At 39.8% G+C, this 19,475-nt stretch overlaps 2 protein-coding genes across 2 annotated transcripts; one reads left to right on the forward strand and one right to left on the reverse strand.

Annotated features, from left to right (window-relative positions):
- The first annotated feature begins 238 nt into the window (after nt 1–238).
- LOC113710015 (probable disease resistance protein At4g27220) lies at nt 239–1,374 on the forward strand. Its single transcript, XM_027232865.1, has 2 exons — nt 239–488; nt 572–1,374. The coding sequence occupies exons 1-2, from the start codon at nt 239–241 to the stop codon at nt 1,372–1,374; spliced, it is 1,053 nt and encodes a 350-aa protein (XP_027088666.1).
- A 13,505-nt stretch (nt 1,375–14,879) lies between these two features.
- On the reverse strand, nt 14,880–17,066 carry LOC113709231 (probable aspartic proteinase GIP2). The gene is made up of 4 exons (XM_072065649.1): nt 17,008–17,066; nt 16,692–16,822; nt 15,512–16,615; nt 14,880–15,112 (listed from the first exon to the last, which is right to left on the reverse strand). The coding sequence occupies exons 1-4, from the start codon at nt 17,064–17,066 to the stop codon at nt 14,880–14,882; spliced, it is 1,527 nt and encodes a 508-aa protein (XP_071921750.1).
- Between the last annotated feature and the right edge of the window lie 2,409 nt (nt 17,067–19,475).

Consider the following 19,475-nt stretch of genomic DNA (forward strand, 5'->3'; position numbering starts at 1 on the left):
CCTGGACCAGAAGTTCTATTTCTGATCCCGAAGGAATAATTCACGAATATCAAAGTATGTACTCTGAGTCTGGCGATAAAAGAGTTAATCCAATGAAGACTAAACCACTTATGAATCTGAAAAGACGTCTGTTTGCCAAGTCTTCTTCAAGAAGTGTCTGGGAGCTCCAAAAGTGGATTCATCAAGAAAAGATGATATAAGTTTGACTCAAGGTGATGAAGAACCGAGAATTAGATGCATGGTACAGAAGATAATTGAATGCCTGGAAGATGATAAACACAGAAGAATTGGCATCTACGGAAATGGTGGAATTGGCAAGACAATCGTAATTAAGGCTTTGTTTTCAGCTCCTGAAATTAAAGATAAATTTGATTTTTTTATTCAAGTGACCATCTCAAGATATTGGAGTAGGAAAAAGATTCAGCTTGAGATTGCAAGACAGATAGAGCTCAGCATGGAAGACATTCAATCAGCAGATGAACTTGCAAGCAAGTTATTTCATGCACTACAAAGCAAGAAATTTTGCTGCTACTTGATGACGTATGGGACAGTATTAATTTGATGGCACTAGGTATTAATTTGGAGAGCCATTCTAGATTAGTGGTGGCAACAAGGTCAGTTCATATTTGTAAAAACGTCGCCTCAGATCGACAGATAGAAGTAGGTGCCCTTTCTTGGAAAAAAGCTTGGAATCTATTCCAGGAACAGGTAGAAGGTGTCATTAACTCCCCCAGTGTAAGGCCTCGTGCAGAAGTAATAGTTTCAGAATGTGGTGGTTTGCCATTGATGATCATTGTTATTGGAAAAGCCTTGGCTACGGAAATTGATGTCTCGGGCTGGAGGCTTGTGATGAGTAATCTTTTATCAGTTACTGGATTAGAATCTGGTGACATTGATGAAGCTCTATTCCAGAAGCTAAAAGTTGGTTATGACAAATTGCATGACTATGATTTGAAATGCTGCTTCCTGTACTGTGTCTTGTTTCCAGAGGATCACAACATTGAAATAATTGAGCTTATCAACTATTGGATCCAGGAGGGCCTTGTCACGGGGAATTCAGCAGATGCATCAAGGAAAGGGTTCAGAATTGTTCGGCATCTTATTGAAGCCTCTCTAGTGGAACCTGTTGATGGTGTTTCAATTAAAATGCATGACTTGATAAGGGATTTGGCATCATGGATCATCTTATCAGAAGAAGGATCCTTGGATTTCTTGGTGGGAAGGAAATTTAACAAAGTTAGGAACCAAGAGCTGATGTTGGAACCAAGGACAATATCAATAGCAAAGAGCCCCCAAAAGTTGCCCAGGGTAGAAAATTGCCTCCTGTCAAAAGCTGGGGCAGGTTTACTATTGCCACCAGAAGAAAGTGAATAGGAAGAAGCCGAGATGATATTTCTCATGAATAATGACATTTCAAAGCTACCCGAGGAGCTAAATTGCCGCAAGTTAAAGATGTTGTTCCTTCAAAAACATAGACGTCTTACAACTATACCTGCATCATTTTTCAACGGCATGCCTTGTCTACAAGTTGTGAATCTATCCAAGACAAATATAAGATAGTTACCATCGTCACTTTACAATTTAAGTGGGCTCCAAGCGCTAATTCTTCACCATTGCCCATGCTTATTTGAAATTTCTCCCAGAATTGGGGATGTAAAGTCCACAGAGATTATTGATCTGACAGGTACTGAGATTTATAGCCTACCCGATAGCATTGACAAATTATCATCTCTCAAGCATCTTAATATATCTTTTTATGAATACGGATGACAAGAGGTTTCATAATAACCACACAAATTTGGTTCCTTATGGTATAATTTCTAAGCTTTAGTCACTGGAAGAATTGAGCATTGAAGTGCAATCCGGGGATGCTCAGTTGAATATAGATACAAAATTTGTAGCAAAGGAATTGAGCAATCGGAACAAATTGGATGCTTTTTGTATCTGTTTCCCCGAAATAAAGTTTCTACGGACTTCCTTGGATCTCGTCCGGCTTGGAAAGCTGATAATTTGAGAAAGTTCAAATTTGTCATTGGCCATGTGTTGGGAAAAGGGTACCGGTACAGGCACACAATATCAGAAATAGCCCAGGACAAATTTCTCTTTGCCCAAGTACTAGTTAAAACAAGAACAAATCAAGTCATCAAGTAACAATACCAGCAGTGATAATAAAATGTAAGAAAAATAAAAGGGGCACAGGACACCAAAATTTTTACGTGGAAAACCCAAATTGAGAAAAATAACGGGATTTAGTCCAATCAAAATATCTCCATTACGATAATAATAGGAATACACCGGTCTATCCAAAAATATTCGGATGACAAAAAAAACACAAATATCAATAAAATCAAATCATCATAAAATCACCTCCAAAAACTACAATTTTCAAATAAGAGAGTTTGGAAAGATGTTATCAAACAAAGAGGAAAACCAAAATCTAAATTGGTAGATGAGTAGAGCTTGACGAGAGGATCTCATGTGTAAAATTTCGTCTCAATCGGATTTCAAATCACCTTCCAACTGAGACTCTAAAATTATTTCTCTCTCGCTGCTATTTTTCTCTCTTCGCTCTTCTCCGTGGCTACTGCAATTTTTCTCTCGCTCTAAAGATACAAGCGATGGCTGCAAATTAGTATTTAAGCTTGAGAAACCCTCAAGCACTTGCATAAATGGCTGGCCCACAACACAAGTCCAACAATCTCCCCCTCCAACTCATTTTGGGGCCTCTACAAGACCTGTTTTTTGTCTGCAAAACAAGAGTTTCTCTTTAGGCAATGCTTTGGTCATTATGTCAACAGTTTGAAATCCAGTACTTCCCGAATCCAATGATACCTCACATCAATGTGTTTGGATCGAGAGTGAAATGTAGAGTTCTTACACAAATAAATAGCGCTCTGACTGTCACAGTAAAGACTATACTTCTTTTGTTTCATACCCAACTCTTGAAGGAATTTCTGCAACCAAAGAGTCTCCTTGCATGCTTTAGTAGTTGCAATGTATTCTGCCTCCGTACTAGAAAGGGCGATACACTTTTGTAACTTACTTTGTCATGACACTGCCCCCCCCTGAAAAAATCATCAAGTACCCAGATGTGGATTCCCTATTATCAAGATCACCTGCCATATATGTATCAGTGTTTCCATCTTGCATAATTTTACCATTGTCGAAACATAGACACAATCTAGGAGTTCCTTTGAGACACCTGAGAGTCCACTTGATAGCATTCCAATGCTTCTTACCAAAATTAGAGAGATACCGACTGACTACTCCAACTGCATGAGCAATATCTGGGCTAGTGCAAACCATAGCATATATCAAGCTACCAACAGTCGAGGCATAGGGAACCTTTTTCATATCTTCTTTATCTTTCTCACTTGTAGGACACTGCTTGATATTCAATTTAAAGTGACCTGCAAGTGGAGTTGAGACTTTGTTAGCCTTGCTCATGTTAAACCTATTGAGTACTTTTTCAATGTATTTTTCTTCAGACAACCAGAGTTTTCCATTTTGTCTGTCACGTGAGATTTTCATCCCCAGTATCTATCTTGCCGGACCCAAATCCTTCATTGCAAAGGATTTACTTAACTCCTTCTTCAACCTATCAATTTTTATAGTATCACGGCCAATAATCAACATGTCATCAACATATAGCAAGAGAATAATAAAATCACAAACTAAAAATTTTTTTACAAAAACACAATGATCAGATGTAGTTCTGTAGTACTCATGGTCTGTCATGAATTAGTCAAACTTTTTATACCACTGTCTCGGCACCTGTTTCAACCCATATAAACTCTTCTTGAGACGGCACACAAGATTTTCCTTGCCACTTTCTTCGAATCTCTCCAGTTGTTTCATATAGATCTCCTCTTCCAAATCACCATGCAGGAAGGCTATCTTCACATCAAGTTGTTCAATCTCCAAATTCAAATTGGCTGTAATACCAAAAAAAATTGAATTGATGACATTTTTACCACAGGAGAAAAAATTTCTTCAAAGTCTATACCCTTCTTTTGACTAAATCCCTTCACAACCAAAGTTTTGTACTTTGGTTGTGAGCTGTGCTTCTGAGTTTTCAACCTGTAAACCCATTTGTTCTTCAAAGCTCTCTTGACCTTAGGCAGTTTCACTAATTCATAAGTGTGATTCTCATGCAAGGACACCATCTGTTCTTGCATGGCTCGCAACCAATCTTTTTTGTTCCCATTTTCTAAAGCCTCACAGTAGGATTCTGGCTCTCCTCCATCTGTCAACAACACATATTCATAGGGATTATATCTGCTAGAATGTCTCCTCTCTCTAGTAGATCTCCTAAACTCATCTTGTGGTGGCGGTGGTGGAGTAGGTGGCACCTCATGCTCAGGATCGTCGGCAGTAGTATTATCACCATCATTAACATCCTCTCTCTGCTCTGTCTCAGCTCTCCCTTGATTAAAATCAACAGGTATAGGAATCGGATTTGGATCTGAATTTAAGCTAGCAGAAATATCATCTGAGGATTTTGAGTTGTCACATTTATCAATATCTTCAATGGTTTGATCTTCAAAGAAGACAGCATCTCTGCTCCTGATCACCTTCTTCTCAATAGGATCATACAACCTATAACCAAAATCTTCATGTCTATAATTCAAGAAAATGCATTGCTTTGATTTTACATCAAGTTTTGACCTTTCATCTTTGGGGATATGAACAAATGTCCGGCAACCAAAAACTCTCAAGTGTTTAAATGACACATCTTTTCTCGTCCATACCTTCTCTGGGATATCACCATCTAGAGGAACTGATGGAGAAAGATTGATCAAATCGACTGCAGTCTTCATTGCCTCACCCCAAAAGGATTTTGGTAGTTTAGCATTAGAGAGCATACATCTGACCCGCTCAGTGATGGATCTGTACATCCTCTCTGCTACTCCATTCTCTTGAGGAGTTTTTAGTACAGTTTTCTCCAATTTGATCCCACAGGACTTGCAATAGATTTTAAATAGTCCTCTGTACTCACCACCATTATCTGCACGTATAACTGTTTACCAGTTTCTCTTTCAACTTTGTTATGAAAAACTTTAAACACATCCAAAACTTGATCTTTGAATTTCAAAGCAAAACATCAAACCTTTCTAGCAAAGTCATCAATAAAAGTTACAAAATAAACAGTACCACCAAGAGACTTATCTTTCATATAGCAAACATCAGTGTGCACTAATTCTAACGGATTCAATTTTCTAGATAGAAGAAAATTTTTAAATGCAACTCTATGTTGTTTCTCATAAATATAGTTAATACAAGATTTGAATGCATTACCTCTAACATCAGGTAAGAGCTGTTTGCGAACAAGTGTCTGGATTTCTTTTTCACCCATGTGCCCAAGTCGCCGATGCCAAAGATCAATTGATGAATCATGAACTGCATTCACTTCTTTCTTCCCCAACTTGGCTTGCATCAAGTAGAGGGTATTTTGCCTCTTTCCTCTAGCAACAACGAGATTTCCTTTGCTGAGTTTTTATTTGCCTCCACCTTGTAAGTTATGGTAACCCTCATCATCAAGTTTTCCTGTAGAGATAAGATTAACCCGAATATCAGGGACATGTTGAGCATTTCTTAATATTAGCTGACACCCGGTATCTGTATCCAAATATATGTCTCCCATGCCAACAACTATGCATGAGACCTCATTTCTCATCCTAACAATCCAAAATCTCCTTCGGTGTAGGTTGAGAAGAAATACCTGTGAGGACTAACATGGTAGGATGCACCCGAATCAACTACCCAATCACTATCATAGTGAATAATATTCACTTGACCATCATCACAAAACACAAACATATCATCAGGAGCCACCACAACTGCTGTAGTCTCTTCATCACTTTTTTCCTTCGCCTTACCCTTTTTCTCAGCTTGTTCCCATTTTAGAATTCTGCACTTCTTCATATAATGCCCATTCTTTTTACAATAATAGCACGCAATATTTTTTCGCGACTCAGATCTGCCTCTGGATTTGTCATTCCTGTTGTAGGGTCCTCTACTTTTTCTTCTTCCTCTTCTTTCTTTCTTTTTTGTCACCAGGGCCTGGAACTCATAGACAATTTCTTGTTTCTTTCTCCTGAACTCTTCATTCATCACGACCTCTTTTGCAATAACCATGGTCAACACACCATTCGGAGCTGAATTACTGACGGAGACCACCATGATTTTCCAACTATCCGGTAGTGAACTAAATAATAATAGAGCCTGCACTTCATCATTCAAATTCAAATTTAACGTAGTTGCCTGCTTTATCAATCCCTAAAATTTACTCAAGTGTTCAATCATATTTCCCCATCCTTATATCTCATTCAAGTAATTTTCTTCAGACAACTAGCCTTGTTCAAACCGGTCTTTCTTTTATACATACTCTCAATCTTTTTTCATAATATATCAGCTCCAGTGTCATTAGCAAAATGTTGAAAAATATTTTGACCAATCCATTTTCTAATATTACCAACAGTTTTCCTGTGCATATTAGCCCATTTTTCATCACTCATATCACTTGGTTTACATTTATCCTCTAGAACAGATTCAAACAAATATCTGCAATGCAGGTAATCTTCCATTCTAAGCTTCCAAATCGAATAATTAGTAGCATTCAATTTTATCATGCAACCACTAACCGAATCATCTATTTTTAACCAGTACAAATGAGCAGCCTAACCTGACTGCTCTGATACCACTTGTTGGGAAAAGGGTACCGGTACAGGCACACAATATCAGAGTTAGCCCAAGACAAATTCCTCTTTCTCCAAGTACTAATTAAAACAGGAACAAATCAAGTCATCAAGTAATAATACCAGCAGTGATAATAAAATGCAAGAAAAATAATAGGGGCATAGGACACCAAAATTTTTACATGAAAAATCCAAATTGGAAAAAATTACGGGACCTAGTTCAGTCAAAATATCTCCACTATGATAATAATAGGAATACACCAGTCTATTCGAAAATATTCGGATGACAAAAATATCACCAATATTAATCAAATCAAATCGCCACAAAATCACCTCCAAAAACTACAATTTTTCAAAGAAGAGAGTTTGGAAAGATGTTACCAAACAAAGAGAAAAACCAAAATCTAAATCGGTTTGGTAGATGAGTAGAGTTTGACGAGAGGATCCCGTGTATAAAATTTCGTCTCAATCGGACTTCAAATCACCTTCCAATTGAGGCTCCAAAATTGTTTCTCTCTCGCTGCTATTTTCTCTCTTCACTCTTCTCCGCCAAAATGAAAGTGTGGCGGCTGCAATTTTTCTCTCGCTCTAAAGATACAAGCGACCGCTGCAAATTAGTATTTAAGCTTGAGAAACCCTCAAGCACTTGCATAAGTGGGCTAGCCCACAAATGGGCTGGTCCACAACACAAGTCCAACACTATGACATCAAAAGGTCAGCATCTCGTGTCCCAAGACATACAGAGCAAGATTATGATCAGCAATGCAAGTGCTTGAGATATGTCAGTACCGATATTGATCACATACCTAATGAAGTTAAGGAAGTCCTCAGGTGGGCCACAGCCTTCTATCTTGATCACCAATCTAGGATCAGAAGCTTAATAGAGTTTGGCATTCAAATTATCAGACAACTAAAGTTTTGTACTGTAAGCGAATGTTCTGACATGCAATCCATTGTAGATGGTGGCAGTATCATTGATGAAATTGCATTACCAAATCTATCTCACCTAAGTCTTTATTACTTGTAGAACTTGAACAAAATCTTGAAAGGTGAGATAACTGCTGAAAGTTTCAAGGCTTTAAAAGTTTTGTCAGTTCATACATGTCCGAGGTTGGCATTTGTTCTTTCATACTCTATGGTACAATATTTTCCTGGCCTTGAAGACCTTACGGTAGAAGATTGTGTATCTATGACAGAAATCATACTATGTGAGATACAGACGGAGGTTTGTGCTGCTGAAATTCCAAAACGGCAAAAGTTGGAACTTCGTTATCTGCCTCAATTGCTTAGAATCTGCCATCAATCTTATCAGCATATTGAGCATCTCAATATTAAATACCACCCAAAGTTTGAGCCAACTAGCCTACTTGCAGTGAGAAGGCATGCATAGTGAAGCCCTTTCTAGGGACCTCATCGATTTTATGAATCTTTTGTGAGAAACAACTCAGTTTATTCAGTACAAGTAGATTGCTGAATAAAAATGTGTATCAAGCGGTGTTAGAGTGTGCTCCTTTCTTTCTTCCTTGTACTTCGTGATTTATTGTAGTTGTATATATATGGACCCCTTGTCTAAAATTATTGCAATATGTTGTGGGCATTTTGTAATTTTATTTTATTTTTTATTTTTTCGTCACTTGTCATTATCTACATTTACATCTACTTCAAATCCTAATCTAGCCTATACTAGAGGGGTAACCCAGCAGAGTCACGGGGAACCGACGGGGACTAAACTATCATCGGACCATACGGGTGCTATAGATCTTAAGCAAAGCCACATTAAGTGGGAGGCAAGGGTTGCCTCTCACCCCACACTAAAGGTGTTGGTTTTAATTTTTTTACCTCCCAACCTTCTCCGCACCCTTTTTAGTCCCAACTGTTAGGCCCAATATTAGAACCCCAACGTGACAGTAAAGTCCTTCCTGACCATTTGACCAACTCTTATAGTTATTATATTGTCGACATCATTTAAGAGGAATAATATTCATTAAATTATATGATTGTATAAGCATATTTTTGCAAGAAGTAGAGTTGACTTTAGTCTATTTAAACCAAAAGGAATTTGTTTATTATGATACATTTACTGAGAAAGAGTTACAACTAGTTTTACAACTTGCCATGACTCATTAAACCTTTATAGGTGAAACACGTACTCTTTTATCTGATAACCTAATTGCAGGGCTTTTGTAATTCATATCAAACTATTAAAGTCTTTGCAAGGAAACTACTACAAGATTTATCAGCATGCATGGTTGTATACGATTATCATTAAGAATCAAAAGAAGATTAACGTTCGATATTCTAAGCTGACATCTCTGAAAAAGATCTACTAGTAGAAAAGTTTGCAACTGATAGTGGTCGATCCAAAGGCACTAACCATAAGGCCATAATCCAAACAAAAATACACTGCTAAATTCAGCAAATCATGTAAACGTAAATGTTCTGCTAATTATATTCTTGTGCAAATAATCATCGATACACCCAAAAAGTACATATCTAAAATAATACAGTAAAACGTCTGAAAAGGCATCTAGAGAAATCAAACGACTCTTTTGAAATAGTTTAGGCGGTGGATGTGAGTTAAAGCTAGGGCATTTGGTTTGAGATCCCCAAAGCGTAAAGGCGAAAACCAACCTTGAATTTGCTAGATCAAATTGTAGGAGTAAATCTTCCAACTGAAAACACCCAATCACAATTGAGGTTCTGGGATTCAAAAAATGTTAATAAAGGTTCACCCCAAAATTCTTGGCTTAGACTAAAATTTGACAAATGTGCATCAACGATTTGAGTTAATTCGTGATCTTTCCTTTCAACTACACCATTTTATTGTGGTGTATAAGGAGTAGTAATTTTATGTTTTATCCTAGCAGACTGAAATAGTTAATATCATAATATTCTCCACCTTTATCGAACCTTAAGCATTTCACAAATGTTTCATGATAAAATTTAATTTCACTCTTATATATTTTAAAGTTATGCATGCCTTCATCTTTTAAATGCAGCAAATAAGCATGACAATATCTAAAGAAATCATTTATAAAAAGTGCCAAAATATTTATTTTCTCCTAAAGTAGGTGTGCCATGTAAGTCACATGCATCACTATAAATCAAGTCCAAAACTTTGAAACTTCTTTCAAGTTGAAGAAATGGAATTCTTGTGAGTTTTGTTAGCATGCATGTATTGCACTTTTCTTCATTTTTGTCACAATATGGCAATAGATCAAGTTTTATCATTTCATGCATTCTTTTATAATTAACATAATCAAGTCTATTATACTCTAAACCAGAAGAAAACTCAACCAAATATGCAGAAACAAGATTATTCTTATTATTACTAGTATCAAGTACATTTAACTTAAACATCCTATTACGAAGATAACCCTTACCTGCATAATACCACACTTGAATAAGATGAACTTGTTAGCCTCAAAAACAAATTTAAAACCAAACTTGTTTAACAAACTACCTGACACTGATTCTTCTAACTTCCAGCACATAGAGTACATTAGTAAAAGTTACTGCATTTTGGGAAGTGAACTTAAAGTCTACTTCACTAACCCCTTGAACATAAATGGTAGTAGAATTTTCCATGTAAACCATGGTGTCTTTATCCGTCAGTTTCACGATCATGAAAGCCTCCTTACTGTTGCAAATGTGATATGTAGCACTGAAATTAATCCACCAAGCAAAATCATTTTCAACCATATTGATTTCAGAAATCGTAGCAGCCAGATTTTTGCTTACATTGTTGCAAGAGTCTTGATTCTCCTTTTTATTCTTAAGAATCTTGCACCTGGACTTGTAGTGTCCTTTCTTTTTGCAGTAGAAGCACTTGCCTTTCTTTTTTTTCTTGTTGTTGGACTGATTCTTGCATTGTTGGCCTCTCCTGCTTCCTTAGGACTTGCTTGTTTGCTCCTCTTCTTTCACATGCACTTTGGTTCTCTTCAAGGAATTGTGTGTTCTTATTTTATTAGGTGTGAATTTCCTCTTCTGCTCTAAGAGACTTAGCAAGGGTTTCAAGAGAGATATCCTCATTTCTATGTTTGAGGTCTTTTTCGAAATCTTTCCAATATGGTGGTAACTCTTATTTATTATAGAACATATAATAACAGCTTCATTCATGTGTAATTTGTGTTGTATAAAGTGATTAAGAAGCCATTCAAGCAAATTGCTCCATAATCGACCTATCATCTACCATTTTATAACTATTAAAATAGGAGATAAGAAATTTCTTATTTGTTGCATCTTCTTGCATATGTTTGGATTCCAATTGATCCCAAAGTTCCATGGCAGTTGGAATTGAATGGTAGACATTGAACAAATCATTGCTCATGTGTTGAGGATATGACCATGGCAAGTCTCATTGTCATTCTGCCATTTTTGGCGTTTGTGGATGTTCTCAAGAGCTGCTTCATCAGGATTGACAATCAAGGGTTTTGGTGTGGTCAAAACATAAACTACTTGAAGAGCAGTAAGAAGGAAAAGAACACATTTTTGCCATCTAATAAAGTTGCTTCCATCAAACATTTCTAACTTGATAATGTTGGATGCTAATTCTTTTAATGTACCAGCGATTGCTAAAGAACAAATTTAAGCCTACAGATTGTTAAGGATGTTACAAAAGAAATGGCTAAATATTACAAAGTATAAGATACACAGAATGGTTTCAAATCATGATTCTAAATCACTTTCTTTTAATCTTTATTTGTGCAGTATTGTGTGCAATAGAAATTGGACAAATATCCTTTAGGTTAATTAGAATTTGCTTATCTTCAACTCTTGTATAAAGTTAGATAAATCTACTTGAACAATGATGTATTTTACAGAGAATTCCAGTGAGTAGGAAAGTAATTTCTGCGGCAAACCACCCTCTTACTTGTTCTTATATAGATGAGATTGTTATAAACAAAGAGATGTAACTTTTGTCCCATGATTTGATGTCTATTCCTTGATTTGTACTAACACAAGTGGTCTGAAGTTTTACACAAGTTTTAGACACCATTTGGAGGGGTATAAATCGCCAAAATATGAAAAGGTGTCAAAATAGAAAAATTGACCATTACTAAGGATTTGCCCATAGGTCCAACTAGATAGAATTTCATTACTCTCTTAACAGAAACCGGTCCACGAATCCAGTTCAATTACAATTGAATTCATGGAGGGATCAACAAGGATCCGTCCACAGATCCTTTATAAATTTTGGAAATTTCTAACACTATCTACATAGAATTTGTAAGTATTCTAGTTTATGTAAGTTTGACCATCGTGCAAGTGTGGTTAAATATCGAGTTTTATGCTTAAAATTTTGTTGCAGTTATTTATTAAGCATGTTTTCAAACCAATAATGAAATTGGTAAACTGAATTTAGATAATAAATCAAACTGTAAGTCCGTTAATATGATGGAAAAGTGTTGTGGAAAAGTCACATTGTTTGATTGAATTGTTTTACAATATTTTTTTTGAACATTTGCTGAATAATGGTAATTTATATGCGCAAAATAGACGGAATGGGTTGCTCATTATTGTAAGTTGATGCAGACTTTTTATCCTGTGCTCGTCCACAAAATAGTTGCACTATTAATGGTAATATTTGGCCATAACCAAATTTATGAGGCTTATTTATTCTTGACTTTTCTACTTTGTTTATTTCATTTTTGAGTAAAATATTTTTGGCATAATTTTTTGTAATAATTCTATGGATAACTTCATAATAATGTTTATTGTCAGAATTTTCTTTTAATAATTTAAGTCATTTATCTTGACAAGGGTTGATTTTGTAACCATAACCATAAAGTAAGGGATGTAAGTGTAATCCTTAAAATTGGAGGGGTACTAAGTGAAATTTTTAGAAACAGTAGGGGGCAGATGAACCAGATGATCAGCTACTCTACCCTCTTTGTCGGGGGCAGATTAATGGATGGATTGTTGTTGAATCTGCTCGGAGATTTCTGAACACGTTAGTACGAAGTTGTCCTCTGGAAACGTGTGACTTCTCAGGGAATTGTGTTCAATTAAGGAAACATGCCCGGCTTGAACATCCCGTGGCTAGGCCATCCGATGCTGGCAATTAGTGTTTGTCTGATTGGAATGATTTGGACGACGAAGCTGTTGAGAATGATTCGATTGATCAAGAAGATCTAGATGATGAAATTGAAGAAGGGCAGTTCGAAAGATTGTATCCAGGTGATGATTTCTTCAATCATATCCATTTTGGGGATGAGAACGATACGATTCTGAAGGAACGTTACTGCATTGAGAATGGTGTTTTCAAGTACTTCAGAACCACAACTACTGGGAAATCCTATGAGTTTGCAATGGTACTGGAGTAGATTGAAGATTGTAATTTTAGAATTAGTTATCTTGGACAAGAAATTTGGACCCAAAAGGGGTTTGTTTAGATTAAGGATTAAAGCCTAGAATTAGTTGAACGACTAAAAGCTTGCTTTTTAATTTATAATTTTTATTGTTATTCGTTTGTTGCACCCTCTCTTTTTTTTAGTGATTAAAGTTAACTTTTTTGTCAATCGTCAATGTCTACTCCTACTACTACTACTATTCTAGAGGACTGAACCACTATCAAATTAGATGGATGCATATTCCTACTCTAATCTAGGGTACTTTGGATCTTCAGCCTCAGTGTGGAGCCCCCTTATCAAGTCTCTCTCTTCAAATCCTTATCAAGTCTCACTTTTCAAATTCCAATACATGCAATAATTCTGTTGTAGGAATTGATTGATGCCTCACTCTTCAAAGTAATAATTTTTGTTGTAAGAATTGATTGATTTAAGTGATCTCACGTGAGTTGTTACACGTATCAAGATTTGAAAATTGAGGTTTTAGACTAGGTGATTGAACCGCTATCGAATTAGACGGATGCATTATGCGCCGTATAAGTTTAGAAAAGTCATATATTAATGATAAAGTGATAGGAGACAAGATTTGAATCTTGACCTCCTATTTCACAAAACTTAAGTTTTTTGTGGTCTCTCTCTTTGGTACATGTTTCAATTTAATAAAGGGGCTGCAGATGGACCTTATCTGGGTTACTTCAATCATACAGCCCGGCAATTCAATAAATTAGCCTGGAGATTCTGGATCAAGCCCAGTTAGCCCTCAGCTTTAATAATGCAATGTAAGTCAGACCAATTCATAGATGTCCTAGGCAGTCCGTCAGACAGCTGCAACATATGATAGTAATTCCTTTTGTTTTTTTTATCAAGTCCTTGAATACGGCTCTATCCAAATTTTGGTTATGGTTCCAATTGAATTATTCAATCTTGATTTCCCTTTCTACATTTTGCCTGTTTGGTACATTTTATATTTACTTTTTGCCTGTTTGGTATGTATCATAGTTTGATTCGTGTAAGTTGTTCTTTGTCTCTATTTGGTCAAAGGAATGGGGCAACTAAACTAATGAATCTATGTATGTCAATGCAAAAAATGGGCCAAAAAGAAAAAGGAAAAAGAAAGTGGGTGCCAAAATTTGACTTTGACAATATATGGATGGGTGAAAAAGGATGAAGATTCCAATCATTTCTGAAAAAAAAAGGAAGAAGATTGCTCAGATTTCTCTTTTTTTTTTATTTATTTATTTGGCTATCTAAAAGTGGTTTAAGCTCTTTCATAATTGGCACATCTCAAGATTGGACATTCTTTTCTGCAGCCCTAACTTTGGTGTAGGCACCAAAATTAGAGATCAATTTGTTTGCTGTGAGGACATTTACTGAGTTTCTCACAATAAGCTTTACAAGTTGCCATGAATAGCTAAACCATAATAAGTGGTAGATGTACTTTTTTTCTTTGATACCATAGTTGCAGGGATTTTGCAACTCATGTCATGTCAAACCATCAAAGTCCTTGGGAGAACACTAATACAAGATTTAACAGCATGCGTGGTTGTATATGATTATCATTAACAGTCAAAAGAAGATTAATGTTCTATAGTCGAAAATAAAATCTCTGTATTAACAAAAAGTTTACAACAATCCAAAGACACTGATCATGAGGCCATAATTCAAACATAAATAAAATGCCAAATTTAGCAATTATATTTCAATTACGAATTTCTACTTATTAAATTCTTATGCAAACAATGATTGATACACCCAAAAAAAATTCAAAATAAAAATAACATAAAGCTTAAGAAAGCATCTATTAGGAATCAAATGACTCTCTTGACATAGTTTAGGCTGTGGATGTGAATTTAAAGTTGGAGCATGTGGTTTGAGCGCCCAAAAGCGTAGAGGTGAAGCCCAGTCTTGAAGTTGCCAAATCAAATTGCAAGAGCAAATCTTCCAACTGATAACCACCAATCACAATTGAGGTTCTGGGATTCAATCCGCCGTCAACAAATCCAAGGCACAAAACGTTATCATTCACATAAACCATGGAGTTTGAACCAGTGATGGTCCAAACCATGGTTCGAAGTCTCGGCCGAGTCGTCACCGTCTCGGTCCCTACCGATACGATACCGTGACGAAACGATACCGAGATACTTGACTCGCCGAGAAATCGGCCGAGACGCCACTGCGACGGATTGACTCGGCAGAGTCACACCGAGTCACTCCGAGTTATCCCGAGTTAAGACGAGAAATCGGCCAAGTTACACCGTGACGGATTGACTCGGCCAATTCTTTTGCTATTTTTTATTATTTTTGTTTAGCATACTTTTTTTATATTATTAATAATTTTTAGAATATTAAATATTTTAAAATTTGCGTCTCACCGAGACCGCGACCGATATGCCGAGACCGATGTGAAACGTTCCGGGCCGCGACCGTGACCGCGACCACGACTTTGAACCATGGTCCAAACCACATTTTGACCCTGCAAAACAAGTTCAATGTATGGAACTGATGCACCAAGTCTTGTGCCAAGAACATTCTCTGAGCTGAAACACACCTCAAAGGGTGCTACACCAGCAACTCTACTGATGTTCCTTGCTGCAGCTTCACTAATAAAGGCATTGGTGACAGCTTTAAAGATGGAAGTCTCCAGTACAGTGTAAGGATTGACAGTGCTGATCTTCGTTCCGCCATTGCCTTGTCTATCAATGGTCAGCAATGTGTTGTTCAATTTCACAGCCTTATCGCCCACCCTGATAGATTTAACTCCAATGAAGTACTCGTCCGAGGGCTCGCCCTGGCTGGAAATTCCAGCAGTGCTCACTGGATTGATGAAAAGCGGGGTGTATTGCAAAAACCCGGCTGCCTCAACATTTGGAAGAAAATTGTAAGGGTCATCACCGAAAAAGACAACACCATCAACCGTGTATGAAGTTGATAGACAAATTACAAACTTTTTATGGAAACTGAAGGCAGCAGACAACTGGGATGGCAGTCCAATTCTCGCCCGGCCAAGTCCAGCCATGCCAACTGTACCACTGGCAAGTCCTTTCAACAGAAAAGTAGAGCCACATCCGAAAATGAACTGAGGAACCGTGACGGATCGACCTGGATTCGAGCCATCGGTTGATGCTACGATGAGAGAATCCTGAGCTACCTCTCCCCCGGTGGCAGTATGAGTAACGGTGTTGTCAGGGAAAACGACGCAGGTGTTAGTGTTGCACCCAGGCTTAGGCCCATTGGTACAATTTCCACACCCATCATTCCCTGCTAGTGAGCACTGGGCACTGCGGCATCTAACCGGGCGGTACGTACAGGATATGTAATTTTTGTCGCAATCAACCCACAAGAATTGGCCTCCAAGATCAAGAACCAGGTTCAGGGAAACTGAGGGTGTTCTTTGGTTGATTTTGGTCACATATTGCAAAGTGGAAGCATCCTTTCGGACCGGAAGAACTAGAGCAGGTGGGCGAAATGAGCTCTGAGCTGAAACACTTGAAGCCAAAAGCAGCATGAAAATGGATAAATTGACAAATGTAGTGTCGGAAAAAGCCATATTGATTTCAGAAGCTGTTGCTACAATTGTGAAGGATGAATTCGATGGGTTTTACTTGACAGATGTGGAGAAACGGCTCCTCTATTTATACAAAACCTTGGCGGGCTGGTCCAAGACAAGCCACCTGATGCGACTGCCGAAGTGAAGATCCGAACTGAGCTGGGGCTGGTGGAACGAGCTGGCGAAGTGTTCGACCTGCACGTGAACGAGCTGCGGGGCTAGGTCCCCTGAAGCAACTCTGACGATCAAGTCAGAATGGATTCGTAAGTAGAAGAGTAGAGTTTGCACTATGAGTAGCGTACCTTGTGTTTCCTCTTTGTGTGGTATTTATAGAGTCTCAAGTAGTAGTTTCCTAGTAGGACAAGAAGTCCTTATTGGAGAGGAATGGTTCCTAGGGCTCCATAACACAGACCTGGAGACGCGGATTCCGCAGCCCATCAGGCCCATCTGCCTGAGAGGCGGCGCCCGCATGGACCTGCGAGCTGACCTGACACTCCGGCACAGCTCCTCCTGTCCGAGCTCGTGGGCCGGACTGATGTGTGTGTGGGCCGGGCCGATGCGCGCCCGGGCCCCACTACACTAGCCCCCCCTCTAGTCTAGAGTCATCGATCGTGTGCGTGAATTTAGCCGCCTTTCTGGCGTCGTGTCAGTTCGGTGTGGGGCCCTCGTCTGGTAGTGGTGCACGCAACCGTCGCGTCGGTTCGTGTCTGTCATCTCAATCGTCACGTCGACCAGTTATGACGGTTAGGAACGGTTCCCCATAAACAGTTCAAATAAATGCACGCCTCTTCACTTTCCCGCCCTGTGGATCGCCTATAAATAGGCCTCTTGGGCGTCATTTTCACTCCTCCTCCTTCACTCTATCAGTACGCTCTTCCCCTCCTTAGCTCGCTGCCACATCCTTTTTCCTTCAGGAACACGTCGGGTCGCCCTGCCTTAGGAGCCCAGAGTCAGCTCGCGCATTACTTAAATCAGCCTTTCATCCGATCTCCTACTTCCACCAGTAAGTTCCCCTTTCCTTTCATGTCTTCTTACAGTTCTGATAGTTCTGACGTTACCAGTTCAGCCCCTAGGCACAGAACAGCTAGCCCCATACTCCTAGATAGCAGCTCTTCCGATTCCTTTAGTTCTTCTCCTTCTATTTCCTCTGGGCCAGTACCCGCGCCTTCTCCCGTCCTATCTCCCGTTAGAGTAATGAGCCCGGCCGAGCGACCTGCCCAGCCCCTAGTCGGAGCTGCTGAACAAACAGCTCCAGCTCAGACGGCAGTAGGGACCTCGGGGGGACCTAGTGGCGACTTCGGAGCGGTCCACACTATTTCCCCAGCCCTGGAACAAAAAGATGTGGACTTGCTGGTAGAAAAGTATGAAATCCCGGCCCACTTTGAACCTAGGGCTGCCCATCCAGGAGAGGTCGCCAGCCGACCTCCTCCTGGGTTTGTGGCGATCTACAGGGACCAGCTAATGGCTGGTCTTCGCCTGCCTATCCCCAATTTCTTCTTCTTTATCCTCACCTTCTGGGGTATCCGCATAACTCAGGTCATTCCCAATGGTGTTCGCTCCATCATAGGCTTTTTTATCCTCTGCCGAGCACTAGAAATCCCCTTTTCTCACGACCTGTTCCAAGCCTTCTTCCAGATGAAGGTCAGCGGGAAGGTGCCTGGGTGGTTCTATTTTGCCCGCAGAAGTGGAGCAAAAACCCCCACCTGCGAGCTGTTCACGGGAGCACCTTCCTCAATCAAAGACTGGAAGCGCTACTTCTTTTTCGTGAAGAACCTGGGCTTTCCCCCCCTGACCTGGAGGGCGGAGACTCAGGTTTCGGATCCACTTCCGTCCCCGCTCCCTGTGACCGAGCTCAGCCGGCTACTCAGCTCGGACGAGAAGCTGGAGGTGAAAGAGTTCAGCAATGCCCAGCTTTGGGCGGCGGGGCTGATCCGAGCTAACCCCTCAGATCCCTCGCCAGAAAATAAGCCACTCTCGCCGGACGAGCTGACCACCTGTAATCGACCTGGCCTTCCGTCTTCCCTTTCTTTCTTCTTTTCTATTTATGCATCTACTGACCTTCTGGTCTTCTGTTTGTGCAGTGAAGAGATTTTCTTCACTTCTGACCATCGGAGGCGCCAGCAATCCGAGCGCTACTACGCAGCCTTCCTCAGCCATCCCCGCCAGCTCGGCGCCAGTTCCACCGCCTCAGCCAGCTCCTGCCCAGTCCTCTAAGCCCGCTGAGGCTGGGAAGAAGAAGAAGAAAAAGACGACTGCCAAGAGAGCTAGGGTGGAGACGACCTCGTCCCCAGTTCAGGAAGAGAGGTCGACGCCTGAGCCGGGTCAGGGCGGCCATTATGGTGTGAATACCGCCGAGGAGCAAGCCCGGGCTGGAGCTCCTCCTAATCTATGGCAATGCCAGAGCTCTACCCTGCTGTTTGACCCGCAGACGCGGCTGGTCACGCACCAACATCCAATGCACTTCTGCCCTCAGTGGAAGCTCTCCATAAACGACCGAGCTCAATTTCCAGAGGTGGCCAGGGAGCTCGCTCATGGGGCCATGCTCCCACGAGACTACAACTTGGTTAAGGCCATGGAGTCGTTCGACCTCCTCAACTATTACTACACAGGCGCGGCTCAGGTGAACGTGGTCGGGTCCGAACTGGCCAAGCGCTACGAGAGCCTGCTCCCTTTGATGAGCGAAACGAAAGCTGCCAATGAGAAACTGCTTAGCCAAAACGAAGCAGCTGTGGCCGAAGCTGAAGGCCTGAAGAAGCAGCTCGCCCAAGCGCACTCAAATTTCGAACTGGAGCTGAAGGAAAACTCCGAGCTGATCTCCCAGCTGAATGAGGAGCAGAGAAGGAGTGCCGAGCTGTCTGCTCAGGTTGAGGTGGCTAGGGC

The sequence above is a fragment of the Coffea arabica genome, chromosome 9e, assembly GCF_036785885.1.
Source record: "Coffea arabica cultivar ET-39 chromosome 9e, Coffea Arabica ET-39 HiFi, whole genome shotgun sequence".
Classification (NCBI taxonomy): domain Eukaryota; kingdom Viridiplantae; phylum Streptophyta; class Magnoliopsida; order Gentianales; family Rubiaceae; genus Coffea; species Coffea arabica.

Excerpts from the sequence above, each read along its gene's own strand:
- LOC113709231 (XM_072065649.1), bottom strand. The coding sequence starts at position 17,066 with ATGCGGGCGCCGCCTCTCAGGCAGATGGGCCTGATGGGCTGCGGAATC. Across the intron at positions 16,823-17,007 it reads TGCGGAATCCGCGTCTCCAG|GGGACCTAGCCCCGCAGCTC; the intron begins GTCTGTGTTATG and ends GAGTTGCTTCAG. Across the intron at positions 16,616-16,691 it reads TCTTGGACCAGCCCGCCAAG|CAACAGCTTCTGAAATCAAT; the intron begins GTTTTGTATAAA and ends TCACAATTGTAG.
- LOC113710015 (XM_027232865.1), top strand. The coding sequence starts at position 239 with ATGGTACAGAAGATAATTGAATGCCTGGAAGATGATAAACACAGAAGA. Across the intron at positions 489-571 it reads ATCAGCAGATGAACTTGCAA|GTATTAATTTGGAGAGCCAT; the intron begins GCAAGTTATTTC and ends TGATGGCACTAG.